Raw genomic sequence first — 18,234 nt, 5'->3', positions numbered from 1 at the left:
TTTCAAGGCCATTGAAATAGTGCAAGATGGCTTCATTTGGATGAAACATGGCCGTAACAACGATAATAGATGGCAAAAACTCAACATCAAATTTCAAGGCCATTGAAATAGTGCAAGATGGCTTCATTTGGATGAAACATGGCCGTAACAACGATAATAGATGGCAACAAAACTCAACATCAAATTTCAAGGCCATTGAAATAGTGCAAGATGGCTTCATTTGGATGAAACATGGCCGTAACAACGATAATAGATGGCAACAAAACTCAACATCAAATTTCAAGGCCATTCAAATAGTGCAAGATGGCTTCATTTGGATGAAACATGGCCGTAACAACGATAATAGATGGCAACAAAACTCAACATCAAATTTCAAGGCCATTGAAATGGTGCAAGATGGCTTCATTTGGATGAAACATGGCCGTAACAACGATAATAGATGGCAACAAAACTCAACATCAAATTTCAAGGCCATTGAAATAGTGCAAGATGGCTTCATTTGGATGAAACATGGCCGTAACAACGATAATAGATGGCAACAAAACTCAACATCAAATTTCAAGGCCATTGAAATAGTGCAAATGGCTCCATTTGGATGAAACATGGCCGTAACAACGATAATAGATGGCAACAAAACTCAACATCAAATTTCAAGGGCATTCAAATAGTGCAAGATGGCTTCATTTGGATGAAACATGGCCGTAACAACGATAATAGATGGCAATAAAACTCAAGATCAAATTTCAAGGCCATTGAAATAGTGCAAGATGGCTTCATTTGGATGAAACATGGCCGTAACAACGATAATAGATGGCAACAAAACTCAACATCAAATTTCAAGGCCATTGAAATAGTGCAAGATGGCTTCATTTGGATGAAACATGGCCGTAACAACGATAATAGATGGCAACAAAACTCAACATCAAATTTCAAGGCCATTGAAATAGTGCAAGATGGCTTCATTTGGATGAAACATGGCCGTAACAACGATAATAGATGGCAACAAAACTCAACATCAAATTTCAAGGCTATTGAAATAGTGCAAGATGGCTTCATTTGGATGAAACATGGCCGTAACAACGATAATAGATGGCAACAAAATTCAACATCAAATTTCAAGGCCATTGAAATAGTGTAAGATGGCTTCATTTGGATGAAACATGGCCGTAACAACGATAATAGATGGCAAAAACTCAACATCAAATTTCAAGGCCATTGAAATATTGCAAGATGGCTCCTTTTGGATGAAACATGGCCGTAACAACGATAATAGATGGCAAAAAAAAACTCAACATCAAATTTCAAGGCTATTGAAATAGTGCAAGATGGCTTCATTTGGATGAAACATGGCCGTAACAACGATAATAGATGGCAACAAAACTCAACATCAAATTTCAAGGCTATTGAAATAGTGCAAGATGGCTTCATTTGGATGAAACATGGCCGTAACAACGATAATAGATGGCAACAAAACTCAACATCAAATTTCAAGGCCATTGAAATAGTGCAAGATGGCTTCATTTGGATGAAACATGGCCGTAACAACGATAATAGATGGCAAAAACTCAACATCAAATTTCAAGTCCATTCAAATAGTGCAAGATGGCTTCATTTGGATGAAACATGGCCGTAACAACGATAATAGATGGCAACAAAACTCAACATCAAATTTCAAGGCCATTGAAATAGTGCAAGATGGCTTCATTTGGATGAAACATGGCCGTAACAACGATAATAGATGGCAACAAAACTCAACATCAAATTTCAAGTCCATTCAAATAGTGCAAGATGGCTTCATTTGGATGAAACATGGCCGTAACAACGATAATAGATGGCAACAAAACTCAACATCAAATTTCAAGGCCATTGAAATAGTGCACGATGGCTTCATTTGGATGAAACATGGCCGTAACAACGATAATAGATGGCAACCAAATTCAACATCAAATTTCAAGGCCATTGAAATAGTGCAAGATGCCTTCATTTGGATGAAACATGGCCGTAACAACGATAATAGATGGCAACAAAACTCAACATCAAATTTCAAGGCCATTGAAATAGTGCAAGATGGCTTCATTTGGATGAAACATGGCCGTAACAACGATAATAGATGGCAAAAAAACTCAACATCAAATTTCAAGGCCATTGAAATAGTGCAAGATGGCTTCATTTGGATGAAACATGGCCGTAACAACGATAATAGATGGCAACAAAACTCAACATCAAATTTCAAGGCCATTGAAATAGTGCAAGATGGCTTCATTTGGATGAAACATGGCCGTAACAACGATAATAGATGGCAACAAAACTCAACATCAAATTTCAAGGCCATTCAAATAGTGCAAGATGGCTTCATTTGGATGAAACATGGCCGTAACAACGATAATAGATGGCAACAAAATTCAACATCAAATTTTAAGTCCATTCAAATAGTGCAAGATGGCTTCATTTGGATGAAACATGGCCGTAACAACGATAATAGATGGCAACAAAACTCAACATCAAATTTCAAGGCCATTGAAATAGTGCAAGATACCTTCATTTGGATGAAACATGGCCGTAACAACGATAATAGATGGCAACAAAACTCAACATCAAATTTCAAGGCCATTGAAATAGTGCAAGATGGCTTCATTTGGATGAAACATGGCCGTAACAACGATAATAGATGGCAACAAAACTCAACATCAAATTTCAAGTCCATTCAAATAGTGCAAGATGGCTTCATTTGGATGAAACATGGCCGTAACAACGATAATAGATGGCAACAAAACTCAACATCAAATTTCAAGGCCATTGAAATAGTGCAAGATGGCTTCATTTGGATGAAACATGGCCGTAACAACGATAATAGATGGCAACCAAATTCAACATCAAATTTCAAGGCCATTCAAATAGTGCAAGATGGCTTCATTTGGATGAAACATGGCCGTAACAACGATAATAGATGGCAAAAAAACTCAACATCAAATTTCAAGGCCATTGAAATAGTGTAAGATAGCTCCATTTGGATGAAACATGGCCGTAACAACGATAATAGATGGCAAAAAACTCAACATCAAATTTCAAGGCCATTGAATTGGTGCAAGATGGCTTCATTTGGATGAAACATGGCCGTAACAACGATTATAGATGACAACAAAACTCAACATCAAATTTTAAGTCCATTTAAATAGTGCAAGATGGCTTCATTTGGATGAAACATGGCCGTAACAACGAAAATAAATGGCAACAAACTCAACATCAAATTTCAAGGCCATTCAAATAGTGCAAGATGGCTTCATTTGGATGAAACATGGCCGTAACAACGATAATAGATGGCAACAAAACTCAACATCAAATTTCAAGGCCATTCAAATAGTGCAAGATGGCTTCATTTGGATGAAACATGGCCGTAACAACGATAATAGATGACAGCAAAACTCAACATCAAATTTCAAGGCCATTGAAATAGTGCAAGATGGCTTCATTTGGATGAAACATGGCCGTAACAACGATAATAGATGGCAACAAAACTCAACATCAAATTTCAAGACCATTCAAATAGTGCAAGATGGCTTCATTTGGATGAAACATGGCCGTAACAACGATAATAGATGGCAATAAAACTCAAGATCTAATTTCAAGGCCATTGAAATAGTGCAAGATGGCTTCATTTGGATGAAACATGGCCGTAACAACGATAATAGATGGCAACAAAACTCAACATCAAATTTCAAGGCCATTGAAATAGTGCAAGATGGCTTCATTTGGATGAAACATGGCCGTAACAAAAGGATAATAGATGGCAACAGAAATTCAACATCAAATTTCTAGGCCATTGGAAATAGTGCAAGATGGCTTCATTTGGATGAAACATGGCCGTAACAACGATAATAGATGGCAACAAAACTCAACAGATGGCAACAAAATTCAACATCAAATTTCAAGGCCATCCAAATAGTGCAAGATGGCTTCATTTGGATGAAACATGGCCGTAACAACGATAATAGATGGCAACAAATTCAACATCAAATTTCAAGGCCATTCAAATAGTGCAAGATGGCTTCATTTGGATGAAACATGGCCGTAACAACGATAATAGATGGCAACAAAACTCAACATCAAATTTCAAGGCCATTGAAATAGTGCAAGATGCCTTCATTTGGATGAAACATGGCCGTAACAACGATAATAGATGGCAACAAAATTCAACATCAAATTTCAAGGCCATTGAATTAGTGCAAGATGGCTTCATTTGGATGAAACATGGCCGTAACAACGATAATAGATGACAGCAAAACTCAACATCAAATTTCAAGGCCATTCAAATAGTGCAAGATGGCTTCATTTGGATGAAACATGGCCGTAACAACGATAATAGATGGCAACAAAACTCAACATCAAATTTCAAGGCCATTCAAATAGTGCAAGATGGCTTCATTTGGATGAAACATGGCCGTAACAACGATAATAGATGGCAACAAAACTCAACATCAAATTTCAAAGGCCATTGGAAATGGTGCCAAGATAGCTTCATTTGGATGAAACATGGCCGTAACAACGATAATAGATGGCAACAAAACTCAACATCAAATTTCAAGGCCATTGAAATAGTGCAAGATGGCTTCATTTGGATGAAACATGGCCGTAACAACGATAATAGATGGCAACAAAACTCAACATCAAATTTCAAGGCCATTGAAATAGTGCAAGATGGCTTCATTTGGATGAAACATGGCCGTAACAACGATAATAGATGACAGCAAAACTCAACATCAAATTTCAAGGCCATTGAAATAGTGCAAGATGGCTTCATTTGGATGAAACATGGCCGTAACAACGATAATAGATGGCAACAAAACTCAACATCAAATTTCAAGGCCATTGAAATAGTGCAAGATGGCTTCATTTGGATGAAACATGGCCGTAACAACGATAATAGATGACAGCAAAACTCAACATCAAATTTCAAGGCCATTCAAATAGTGCAAGATGGCTTCATTTGGATGAAACATGGCCGTAACAACGATAATAGATGGCAACAAAACTCAACATCAAATTTCAAGGCCATTCAAATAGTGCAAGATGGCTTCATTTGGATGAAACATGGCCGTAACAACGATAATAGATGGCAATAAAACTCAACATCAAATTTCAAGGCCATTGAAATAGTGCAAGATGGCTCAATTTGGATGAAACATGGCCGTAACAACGATAATAGATGGCAACAAAACTCAACATCAAATTTCAAGGCCATTGAAATAGTGCAAGATGGCTTCATTTGGATGAAACATGGCCGTAACAACGATAATAGATGGCAACAAAATTCAACATCAAATTTCAAGGCCATTGAAATAGTGCAAGATGGCTTCATTTGGATGAAACATGGCCGTAACAACGATAATAGATGGCAACAAAATTCAACATCAAATTTCAAGGCCATTCAAATAGTGCAAGATGGCTTCATTTGGATGAAACATGGCCGTAACAACGATAATAGATGGCAACAAAACTCAACATCAAATTTCAAGGCCATTGAAATAGTGCAAGATGGCTTCATTTGGATGAAACATGGCCGTAACAACGATAATAGATGGCAACAAAACTCAACATCAAATTTCAAGGCCATTGAAATAGTGCAAGATGGCTTCATTTGGATGAAACATGGCCGTAACAACGATAATAGATGGCAACAAAACTCAACATCAAATTTCAAGGCCATTGAAATAGTGCAAGATGCCTTCATTTGGATGAAACATGGCCGCAAAACGATAATAGATGGCAACAAAACTCAACATCAAATGTCAAGGCCATTGAAATAGTGCAAGATGGCTCAATTTGGATGAAACATGGCCGTAACAACGATAATAGATGGCAACAAAACTCAACATCAAATTTCAAGGCCATTCAAATAGTGCAAGATGGCTCCATTTGGATGAAACATGGCCGTAACAACGATAATAGATGGCAACAAAACTCAACATCAAATTTCAAGGCCATTCAAATAGTGCAAGATGGCTCCATTTGGATGAAACATGGCCGTAACAACGATAATAGATGGCAACAAAACTCAACATCAAATTTCAAGGCCATTGAAATAGTGCAAGATGCCTTCATTTGGATGAAACATGGCCGCAAAAACGATAATAGATGGCAACAAAACTCAACATCTAATGTCAAGGCCATTGAAATAGTGCAAGATGGCTCAAATTGGATGAAACATGGCCGTAACAACGATAATAGATGGCAACAAAACTAAACATCAGATTCAAGGCCATTGAAATAGTGCAAGATGGCTTCATTTGGATGAAACATGGCCGTAACAACGATAATAGATGGCAACAAAACTCAACATCAAATTTCAAGGCCATTGAAATAGTGCAAGATGGCTTCATTTGGATGAAACATGGCCGTAACAACGATAATAGATGGCAACAAAACTCAACATCAAATTTCAAGGCCATTGAAATGGTGCAAGATGGCTTCATTTGGATGAAACATGGCCGAAACAACGATAATAGATGGCAACAAAACTCAACATCAAATTTCAAGGCCATTGAAATAGTGCAAGATGGCTTCATTTGGATGAAACATGGCCGTAACAACGATAATAGATGGCAACAAAACTCAACATCAAATTTCAAGGCCATTGAAATAGTGCAAGATGGCTTCATTTGGATGAAACATGGCCGTAACAACGATAATAGATGACAACAAAACTCAACATCAAATTTCAAGGCCATTGAAATAGTGCAAGATGGCTTCATTTGGATGAAACATGGCCGTAACAACGATAATAGATGGCAACAAAACTCAACATCAAATTTCAAGGCCATTGAAATAGTGCAAGATGGCTTCATTTGGATGAAACATGGCCGTAACAACGATAATAGATGGCAACAAAACTCAACATCAAATTTCAAGGCCATTGAAATAGTGCAAGATGGCTTCCTTTGGATGAAACATGGCCGTAACAACGATAATAGATGGCAACAAAACTCAACATCAAATTTCAAGGCCATTGAAATAGTGCAAGATGGCTTCATTTGGATGAAACATGGCCGTAACAACGATAATAGATGGCAACAAAACTCAACATCTAATGTCAAGGCCATTGAAATAGTGCAAGATGGCTCAATTTGGATGAAACATGGCCGTAACAACGATAATAGATGGCAACAACACTCAACATCAAATTTCAAGGCCATTGAAATAGTGCAATATGACTTCATTTGGATGAAACATGGCCGTAACAACGATGATAGATGGCAACAAAACTCAAGATCAAATTTCAATGCCATTAAAATAGTGCAAGATGGCTCCATTTGGATGAAACATGGCCGTAACAACGATAATAGATGGCAACAAAACTCAACATCAAATTTCAAGGCCATTGAAATAGTGCAAGATGGCTCCATTTGGATGAAACATGGCCGTAACAACGATAATAGATGGCAACAAAACTCAACATCAAATTTCAAGGAAATTGAAATGGTGCAAGATGGCTTCATTTGGATGAAACATGGCCGTAACAACGATAATAGATGGCAACAAAATTCAACATCAAATTTCAAGGCCATTGAAATAGTGCAAGATGCCTTCATTTGGATGAAACATGGCCGCAAAAACGATAATAGATGGCAACAAAACTCAACATCTAATGTCAAGGCCATTGAAATAGTGCAAGATGGCTCAATTTGGATGAAACATGGCCGTAACAACGATAATAGATGGCAACAACACTCAACATCAAATTTCAAGGGCATTCAAATAGTGCAAGATGGCTTCATTTGGATGAAACATGGCCGTAACAACGATAATAGATGGCAACAAAACTCAACAACAAATTTCAAGGCCATTGAAATAGTGCAAGATGGCTTCATTTGGATGAAACATGGCCGTAACAACGATAATAGATGGCAACAAAACTCAACAACTAATTTCAAGGCCATTTAAAAAGTGCAAGATGGCTCCATTTGGATGAAACATGGCCGTAACAACGATAATAGATGACAAGAAAACTCACCAACAAATTTCAAGGCCATTGAAATAGTGCAAGATGGCTTCATTTGGATGAAACATGGCCGTAACAACGACAATCGATGGCAACAAAACTCACCAACAAATTTCAAGGCCATTTAAATAGTGCAAGATGGCTTCATTTGGATGAAACATGGTCGTAACAACGATAATAGATGGCAACAAAACTCAACATCTAATGTCAAGGCCATTGAAATAGTGCAAGATGGCTCAAATTGGATGAAACATGGCCGTAACAACGATAATAGATGGCAACAAAACTCAACATCAAATTTCAAGGCCATTGAAATAGTGCAAGATGGCTTCATTTGGATGAAACATGGCCGTAACAACGATAATAGATGGCAACAAAATTCAACATCAAATTTCAAGGCTATTGAAATAGTGCAAGATGCCTTCATTTGGATGAAACATGGCCGTAACAACGATAATAGATGGCAACAAAACTCAACATCAAATTTCAAGGCCATTGAAATAGTGCAAGATGGATTCATTTGGATGAAGCATGGCCGTAACAACGATAATAGATGGCAACAAAACTCAACATCAAATTTCAAGGCCATTCAAATAGTGCAAGATGGCTTCATTTGGATGAAACATAGCCGTAACAACGATAATAGATGGCAACAAAACTCAACATCAAATTTCAAGGCCATTGAAATGGTGCAAGATGCCTTCATTTGGATGAAACATGGCCGTAACAGCGATAATAGATGGCAACAAAACTCAACATCAAATTTCAAGGCCATTGAAATAGTGCAAGATGGCTTCATTTGGATGAAACATGGCCGTAACAACGATAATAGATGGCAACAAAACTCAACTTCTAATTTCAAGGCCATTGAAATAGTGCAAAATGGCTTCATTTGGATGAAACATGGACGTAACAACGATAATAGATGGCAACAAAACTCAACATCAAATTTCAAGGCCATTGAATAGTGAAAGATGGCTTCATTTGGATGAAACATGTCCGTAACAACGATAATAGATGGCAACAAAACTCAACATCAAATTTCAAGGCCATTCAAATAGTGCAAGATGGCTTCATTTGGATGAAACATGGACGTAACAACGATAATAGATGGCAACAAAACTCAACTTCTAATTTCAAGGCCATTGAAATAGTGCAAGATGGCTTCATTTGGATGAAACATGGCCGTAACAACGATAATAGATGGCAACAAAACTCAACATCAAATTTCAAGGCCATTGAAATAGTGCAAGATGGCTTCATTTGGATGAAACATGGCCGTAACAACGATAATAGATGGCAACAAAACTCAACTTCTAATTTCAAGGCCATTGAAATAGTGCAAGATGGCTTCATTTGGATGAAACATGGCCGTAACAACGATAATAGATGGCAACAAAACTCAACATCAAATTTCAAGGCCATTGAATAGTGAAAGATGGCTTCATTTGGATGAAACATGGCCGTAACAACGATAATAGATGGCAACAAAACTCAACATCAAATTTCAAGGCCATTCAAATAGTGCAAGATGGCTTCATTTGGATGAAACATGGACGTAACAACGATAATAGATGGCAACAAAACTCAACTTCTAATTTCAAGGCCATTGAATTAGTGCATGATGCCTTTATATGGATGTAACATGGCCGTAACAACGATAATAGATGGCAACAAAACTCAACATCAAATTTCAAGGCCATTGAAATAGTGCAAGATGGCTTCATTTGGATGAAACATGGCCGTAACAACGATAATAGATGGCAACAAAACTCAACTCTAATTTCAAGGCCATTGAATTAGTGAAAGATGGCTTCATTTGGATGAAACATGGACGTAACAACGATAATAGATGGCAACAAAACTCAACTTCTAATTTCAAGGCCATTGAAATGGTGCAAGATGGCTTCATTTGAATGAAACATGGACGTAACAACGAAAATAGATGGCAACAAAACTCAACATCAAATTTCAAGGCCATTGAAATAGTGCAAGATGGCTTCATTTGGATGAAACATGGCCGTAACAACGATAATAGATGGCAACAAAACTCAACATCAAATTTCAAGGCCATTGAAATAGTGCAAGATGGCATTCATTTGGATGAAACATGGCCGCAAAAACGATAATAGATGGCAACAAAACTCAACATCTAATGTCAAGGCCATTGAAATAGTGCAAGATGGCTCAATTTGGATGAAACATGGCCGTAACAACGATAATAGATGGCAACAAAACTCAACTCTAATTTCAAGGCCATTGAAATAGTGAAAGATGGCTTCATTTGGATGAAACATGGCCGTAACAACGATAATAGATGGCAACAACACTCATCATTAAATTTCAAGGCCATTCAAATAAAGCAAGATGGCTTCATTTGGATGAAACATGGCCGTAACAACGATAATAGATGGCAACAAAACTCAACATCAAATTTCAAGGCCATTGAAATAGTGCAAGATGGCTTCATTTGGATGAAACATGGCCGTAACAACGATAATAGATGGCAACAAAACTCAACATCAAATTTCAAGGCCATTGAAATAGTGCAAGATGCCTTCATTTGGATGAAACATGGACGTAACAACGATAATAGATGGCAACAAAACTCAACATCTAATGTCAAGGCCATTGAAATATTGCAAGATGGCTCAAATTGGATGAAACATGGCCGTAACAACGATAATAGATGGCAACAAAACTCAACATCAAATTTCAAGGCCATTCAAATAGTGCAAGATGGCTTCATTTGGATGAAACATGGCCGTAACAACGATAATAGATGGCAACAAAACTCAACTTCGAATTTCAAGGCCATTCAAATAGTGCATGATGCCTTCATTTGGATGTAACATGGCCGTAACAACGATAATAGATGGCAACAAAACTCAACATCAAATTTCAAGGCCATTGAAATAGTGAAAGATGGCTTCATTTGGATGAAACATGGCCGTAACAACGATAATAGATGGCAACAACACTCAACATCAAATTTCAAGGCCATTCAAATAGTGCAAGATGGCTTCATTTGGATGAAACATGGCCGTAACAACGATAATAGATGGCAACAAAATTCAACATCAAATTTCAAGGCTATTGAAATAGTGCAAGATGCCTTCATTTGGATGAAACATGGCCGTAACAAAGATAATAGATGGCAACAAAACTCAACATCAAGTTTCAAGGCCATTGAAATAGTGCAAGATGGATTCATTTGGATGAAGCATGGCCGTAACAACGATAATAGATGGCAACAAAATTCAACATCAAATTTCAAGGCCATTCAAATAGTGCAAGATGGCTTCATTTGGATGAAACATAGCCGTAACAACGATAATAGATGGCAACAAAACTCAACATCAAATTTCAAGGCCATTGAAATGGTGCAAGATGGCTTCATTTGGATGAAACATGGCCGTAACAACGATAATAGATGGCAACAAAACTCAACATCAAATTTCAAGGCCATTGAAATAGTGCAAGATGGCTTCATTTGGATGAAGCATGTCCGTAACAACGATAATAGATGGCAACAAAACTCAACTTCGAATTTCAAGGCCATTCAAATAGTGCATGATGCCTTTATATGGATGTAACATGGCCGTAACAACGATAATAGATGGCAACAAAACTCAACATCAAATTTCAAGGCCATTCAAATAGTGCAAGATGGCTTCATTTGGATGAAACATGGACGTAACAACGATAATAGATGGCAACAAATTTCAACTTCTAATTTCAAGGCCATTGAAATGGTGCAAGATGGCTTCATTTGGATGAAACATGGCCGTAACAACGATAATAGATGGCAACAAAACTCAACATAAAATTTCAAGGCCATTGAAATAGTGCAAGACGGCTTCATTTGGATGAAACATGGCCGTAACAACGATAATAGATGGCAACAAAACTCAACTTCTAATTTCAAGGCCATTGAAATAGTGCAAGATGGCTTCATTTGGATGAAACATGGCCGTAACAACGATGATAGATGGCAACAAAACTCAACATCAAATTTCAAGGCCATTGAAATGGTGCAAGATGGCTTCATTTGGATGAAACATGGCCGTAACAACGATAATAGATGGCAACAAAACTCAACATCAAATTTCAAGGCCATTGAAATAGTGCAAGATGGCTTCATTTGGATGAAACATGGCCGTAACAACGATAATAGATGGCAACAAAACTCAACATCTAATTTCAAGGCCATTGAAATAGTGAAAGATGGCTTCATTTGGATGAAACATGGACGTAACAACGATAATAGATGGCAACAAAACTCAACTTCTAATTTCAAGGCCATTGAATTACTGCATGATGCCTTTATTTGGATGAAACATGGCCGTAACAACGATAATAGATGGCAACAAAACTCAACTTCTAATTTCAAGGCCATTGAAATAGTGCAAGATGGCTTCATTTGGATGAAACATGGCCGTAACAACGATAATAGATGGCAACAAAACTCAACATCAAATTTCAAGGCCATTGAAATAGTGCAAGATGGCTTCATTTGGATGAAACATGGCCGTAACAACGATAATAGATGGCAACAAAACTCAACTTCTAATTTCAAGGCCATTCAAATAGTGCAAGATGGCTTCATTTGGATGAAACATGGCCGTAACTACGATATTCGATAGCAAAAATACTCAACATCAAATTTTAAGTCCATTCAAATAGTGCAAGATGGCTTCATTTGGATGAAACATAGCCGTAACAACGATAATAGATGGCAACAAAACTCAACATCAAATTTCAAGGCCATTGAAATTGTTGCGTTGAGCAACAGTCAAAATGACGCGACGACTTCCCAGATAATTTTACAGGTATATTTATTGCCGAAAGCTTAACTAACGGTGATAACAAGTAAAAAACTTCTGTCTCGTTGTACGGTTAGAATAGAAAAGAGCCGCCGCACTCTGTTTCTTTCCGTACATCCTTTCCGTACGCCTTATCCTTTCCGTTCGCATTATCCGTGTGTTATCAAGTATCTGTATCTTTTACACCGGGCAGTCATCAATACGCGTTATTATTATAACGTCGAACAGTTGCCAGACTCGTCGCAACATTCTCCCCTCCAGTGAATTGTCGAATTCACTTTCCCTATGGCTGTTCCGGTGTCGTTGCTGTCCCTATCCTACTCTTTTGGTTCCACGTCTGTCTTGTCTGTCCTTTCTCTCGGTTCGATATCCAAGATCGCAATTTTAACGGCGGGTCGTTCTAATAATCCGTTCGCGGTTTGCACTACAGCTTGCCTTACTTGTCCGTCCTTTGCTTTAGTGGTTTGAATCACGCGCCCCTTTGGCCAGCTATTTCGGGGGAGCGTATTATCTACGATCACTACCAAATCTCCTTCTTTAATTGGGCGGCACGGATGAAACCACTTACTCCTCCGAGAGAGTGATGGAAGATACTCGGCGATCCATTTCTTCCAGAATATATCTGCGTAAAGCTGTGCTGTCTTCCACGTGTTTCGTAGCATGCGGGGTGTGTCGTCAAAGTAGATAGGAGGTTTAGACCCGTCGGGGCTTCCAAGAAGAAAGTGGTTTGGCGTCAATGGGGCGTCCATTTCACTGTAGACAGGGATGTGTGTCAAAGGCCTAGAATTGATAATCATTTCTATTTCTGTTAATGTGCTATGTAGAATTTCATCGGATGGCCTTCTTGGGAGATCGTATGCGGCGAGTACTTTCTTTACCGATTGTATCAATCGTTCCCAGCAACCTCCAAAATGTGGCGCTGCGGGAGGATTGAACACCCACTTGGTTTGTGTACTGTTGAACTCCGTCATAAGCTCATCTTCGTTTACATCTTTCATAGCTTGTTGTAATTCCCGTGATGCTCCAATAAAGTTCGTTCTCCTGTCACTTATAATCTCGAGCGGTGTACCCCTTCGCGCGATGAACCGTCGCACAGCTAGAATACAAGATGATGTAGTTAAGCTGTGTGCAACTTCGATGTGTATACCTCGTGTGGTCATACACGTAAAAAGAACTCCCCAACGCTTCTCTGCGTGACGTCCTACTGTTACGCTTATTGGCCCAAAATAGTCTACACCCGCGTAGGAAAAAGGGCGTTGACAGGCGGCTAATCTAGCACGCGGAAGATTACCCATCGGCGGTGCTTCTGGTTGCGCTTTCCGAATCTTGCAGTGTTGGCATTCATGGCGAATACGGCTGTATTCAGCCAATAGATGGGAGATATAAAAACGTGATCTCAGCTCATTTATAGCCGTGCTGTGGTTATGATGACGATACCTTCGATGGAAACTATCCAACAGTAGTTTTACTGCATAATGTCGTCTCGGTAAGATGATCGGTTTCTTGGTATCTTTACCAACCCATGTACACTGATCGATTCTTCCCTGCATTCTTACTATCCCGTTCTCGTCCAATGTCGGGTTAAGCTTGTACAATGGACTTGTTTTCGCTAAAATGGACTTATGATGCTTATTTACTTCCGATTTTTCGAGAAGACGTATGTCTTCATGGAATGCTTCTAGCTGAATTTGACGTATCACGGAATTCTCAGCTGCAATAAGTTCGGTTTGGGTGAGTGGACCAGTATCCCTTGATATTCGGCGTGCCTTTCTTTTAAGATTTTCACAAAATCTCCGAACATATGCCATGGCTCTAAGAAGCCGTTCCCAACGCGAAAACCGGTGAAAATTTATGAGGGTTACACTCTGAGAGTGATATTGCAATTGATGTCGTATTTCTTCCAACGTTTCACCTACTGGTTTATTTTCAAAAGGCCATAATTCTTTCGGATTCCAAAGGAATTCTGGACCCCTAAACCAACGGCTGGTAGGACTAAGGTCTGGTGAACGCTGCCACTTCGTCCCGTCATCAGCAACATTTATTTTTGTTGCAATCCAATTCCAATCTCTTAAATCTGTTGTTTCCAGAATCTCACTGACTCTGAATGCTTCAAATTGACTGTAGCGTCGATGGTCGGACTTTATCCAACTCATAACATTGCGTGAGTCCGTCCAGATAAACTGTTCTTTATGTTAATACGATGGGAGCCTCGTATAACATTTGCTAAACGGGCAGCGATCACTGCTGCTTGTAGCTCTAATCGGGGAATTGAGAGATATTTTAGTGGTGCAACACGAGTTTTAGATCCGACTAAGGAACATTCAATAATCCCATTTTCTTCAAAGCGAAGATACGCCACCGCTGCCATGCCTGTTTCGCTAGCATCACAAAACACATGAAGCTCAATTTCGTTGCTACTACTAACTGAGGTGGATGACCGATAACATCTTGGGATACTTATGTCTTGTACTACAGGAAGAACCGATAGCCAGTACTGCCACTTCTCAGCTAATTTTGTTGATATTACTTCATCCCAGGAACTCCCTTCACGCCAGATTTCTTGCAGAAGGACCTTTAGATACATAAGAAAATTACCTATCAATCCAAGTGGGTCGTATATCGACATGAGGACCTTGAGAAATTCTCTTTTGTAGGGGTTTTCTTTTCAATCAAGGACGTAAAGTCTTGCCGGGTTGAGATGTTGAAGACGAATGTATCCTTTGCGGTGTTCCATCACATTCCTAGAACCTTCTCTGTGGTTGCCTCGGTTCCTATTGAGACGAGTTTGTTTACAAAATCGCCCTTTAGTAATGCATTCTTCACGTTGTAAGAATTAGTCACCCAGTTTCTTATATTAAATCCTCCTTGTGAGTGTATGAAATGTACCTCTCTGGTCAATCTGATGGCTTCTTCATCGGTTTCAACGCTCGCGAGCATATCGTCAACATAGTGCTCATTCTTAATACATTCCACTGCTCTGGGATATTGGTGCTCGAATCGCTCAGCATTTAAATTTTTAACATAGTGAGCTGTGCTGGGAGAGCACACCGCACCAAAGCTCATTACTGTTAGAACGTACTGTTGCGGAGGGTCGTCAGGTTCACCATCGTTCCAGAATATTATCTGGCTGCGCTGGTCCTGTTGCTTCATTTGTACTTGAAAAAACATTTCCTGAATATCGCCGCAAATTCCAACCTTGAATTCACGAAATTTGTACAATATGGTTTGCAGATTAACTAACAAGTCAGGGCCTGAGACAAGGAACGAGTTTAGGCTCACCCCGTTTGACTTTGCAGCAGCGTCGAATACGATACGTATTTTTCCCGGTTTATTAGGGTTCACCACAGGAAAATTGGTAAATACCAATCATTTGGATGCCTCTCTAAGGTCTCGTCGGCAGTTAGCTTCCTCAAATAGCCCTTTTGTACGTACTCTCGAAATTTTGTCGTCATTGCAGTGGCTAGTTCTGGGTTTCGCCTCAACTTTTTCACCAGACAGGTATGCCGTTTTAAAGCCATATTTTTACTTTTGGTAGGTTAATATCATCATACTTCCATAGAAGGCCAGTTTCAAAGCGAGTGTCTCGTAGGTAAACAGTTTTCTGGAGAGTTTTTAAAGCACGCTCTTCCTCAGTTGATCTAACATGTTTAGATGAGTGGTATATTCCGAGCGAGTCCAGTGCAAAGTAATTTTTAAGAGTCTTATCCAGGTCGCCATAACATGAGCAAACGTGGACATTTATATACTCCGGACCATTTCTGCTAGTGTCAATTGATGCTGCACCTGCACAGCTTGGTCCATACACAACCCAGCCGAGGCGAGTTTTGGATGCTGCTGGTTCGTTTTATTTCCCTCAACCGTTGAAAGTGATCGCGTTAAATGTGAGTTATCCATGCCGATCAAAATACGGGGCACCGCGTTTGTGTACGGAGAAATAGGGAGTCCTTTCAGATATTTGTATCTAAAACCCATCTTGGATGGATTGAGTGATTGCTCTCGTAGTCCAAGACTTTTCACCGTATGTACGTTATTCATCGAATAAATTGTTGAGTTTAAATCCCGTGAAACCCCGATCGCTGCCTTGATTGACTCATCTTCAAACCTACTTTGGTTTCCCGTCCACGATAGACAAAGTGGTTGTGGGGTACCATCGAGCCCTAGTTCTTTGAACAGTTCATGTTCTAAGAAAGTCCCTGATGAACCATCATCAAAGAAGGCAATCACTTCTATAGTTTTCCTTCTGCCATGGAGAACCACGGGAACGTACCTAAATAGTACGACTTCGTGCGAGCCTGAGTGAGTATTACAGGTTTCTGCTTGACGTGATACAGGATGATCTATCTCGTCTCGTGACGTCTGAATTTCTTCTTGGTTTTGTGAATTAGGGTGTGTGGTAAGATAGTTAGGGCGATTAATTACCTTGCTTAATGGTGTTGCTGTAGTCTGCGGTGTCCAGTGTAGAAGCGAGTTGTGGCGTCTCGAGCATCGATTGATTCCGCAAAATGTTTTCACATGGCAGTGATGAGTATGTTGCAAAAGGCAGATACGGCAGATTCGGTGGGATTTTATCAGATTCCACCTTGAGTTGACGGACATCTTCAAAAAGTTTGCACACTTCTCTAGTTTCGGACAGTTCCCTTCACATCCTCGACAATTTTCTGTAAAGGTCTCACCTGCACCCGCTTCTTTGGAATCATTATTTGTTAAATGAGCGTTACATTGTTCATACTTGCGGTTATTCAGACGATCGGTACTGCTTTTCTGGTGTCCTTCGTAGCTGTTACGATAATTTGTATTTGGCATGTTGTGACCAGGTTCAACTCCCTTGCAGGCTGCCTTGGTAAGTTTCTTCATCCACTCATTAAACTGGCTCAGGGTTGGTTCTCCTAAGGCTTCACACTGGTAAAACCAAGTTAGTTTCACGTTAGCAGGTAGTTTACCCACTATCTCATCTAGTAAAGCCATTGAGATACTCCACCAGTCCAGAAGCACCCATTGCTGCGCACAGGGTCCGCACTGCGTATCCATAATCTGCAAGCGATTCGAAATCGTTCGCCCTCGGAGCTGGCATCGCACGAATCTTGCTCATGAGAGCCTTAACTATGAGCGCTGGACGTCCATAGCGTTCACGAAGTATCTCGATGGCTTCAGGAACACTCGATGGGTGATAGAGACAACTCTCGACAGCGTCAAATGCCTTGCCCTTTAAACACCGTTGAAGCCGCAACATATTCTCCTCATCACTGCACATACCGTTCGAATAGTCATAGCTGGCGATGAATACTGACCACTCTTTAGGGTTTCCGGAGAAGCTAGGCAATTCCCGGCTGGTGCAGTGGTGCGCAGACACCTGGCTTTGATTAATGACTTGTTGACCACTGAAGCCGTGCCATGGATGCATATGTTCCTTGT

The 18,234-nt window shown here is 39.5% G+C and overlaps 1 protein-coding gene across 1 annotated transcript; it reads right to left on the bottom strand.

Moving 5' to 3' along the window:
* Window positions 1–13,423: 13,423 nt before the first annotated feature.
* LOC120908294 lies at window positions 13,424–17,764 on the bottom strand. The gene is made up of 2 exons (XM_040319208.1): window positions 17,242–17,764; window positions 13,424–13,575 (listed from the first exon to the last, which is right to left on the bottom strand). The coding sequence occupies exons 1-2, from the start codon at window positions 17,674–17,676 to the stop codon at window positions 13,573–13,575; spliced, it is 438 nt and encodes a 145-aa protein (XP_040175142.1). The 5' UTR covers window positions 17,677–17,764; the 3' UTR covers window positions 13,424–13,572.
* Between the last annotated feature and the right edge of the window lie 470 nt (window positions 17,765–18,234).

Source organism: Anopheles arabiensis, unplaced genomic scaffold (genome assembly GCF_016920715.1).
Source record: "Anopheles arabiensis isolate DONGOLA unplaced genomic scaffold, AaraD3 Autosomal_pericentromeric_contig0010, whole genome shotgun sequence".
NCBI lineage: Eukaryota > Metazoa > Arthropoda > Insecta > Diptera > Culicidae > Anopheles > Anopheles arabiensis.
This window is presented reverse-complemented; position numbering and strand designations above follow the sequence as displayed.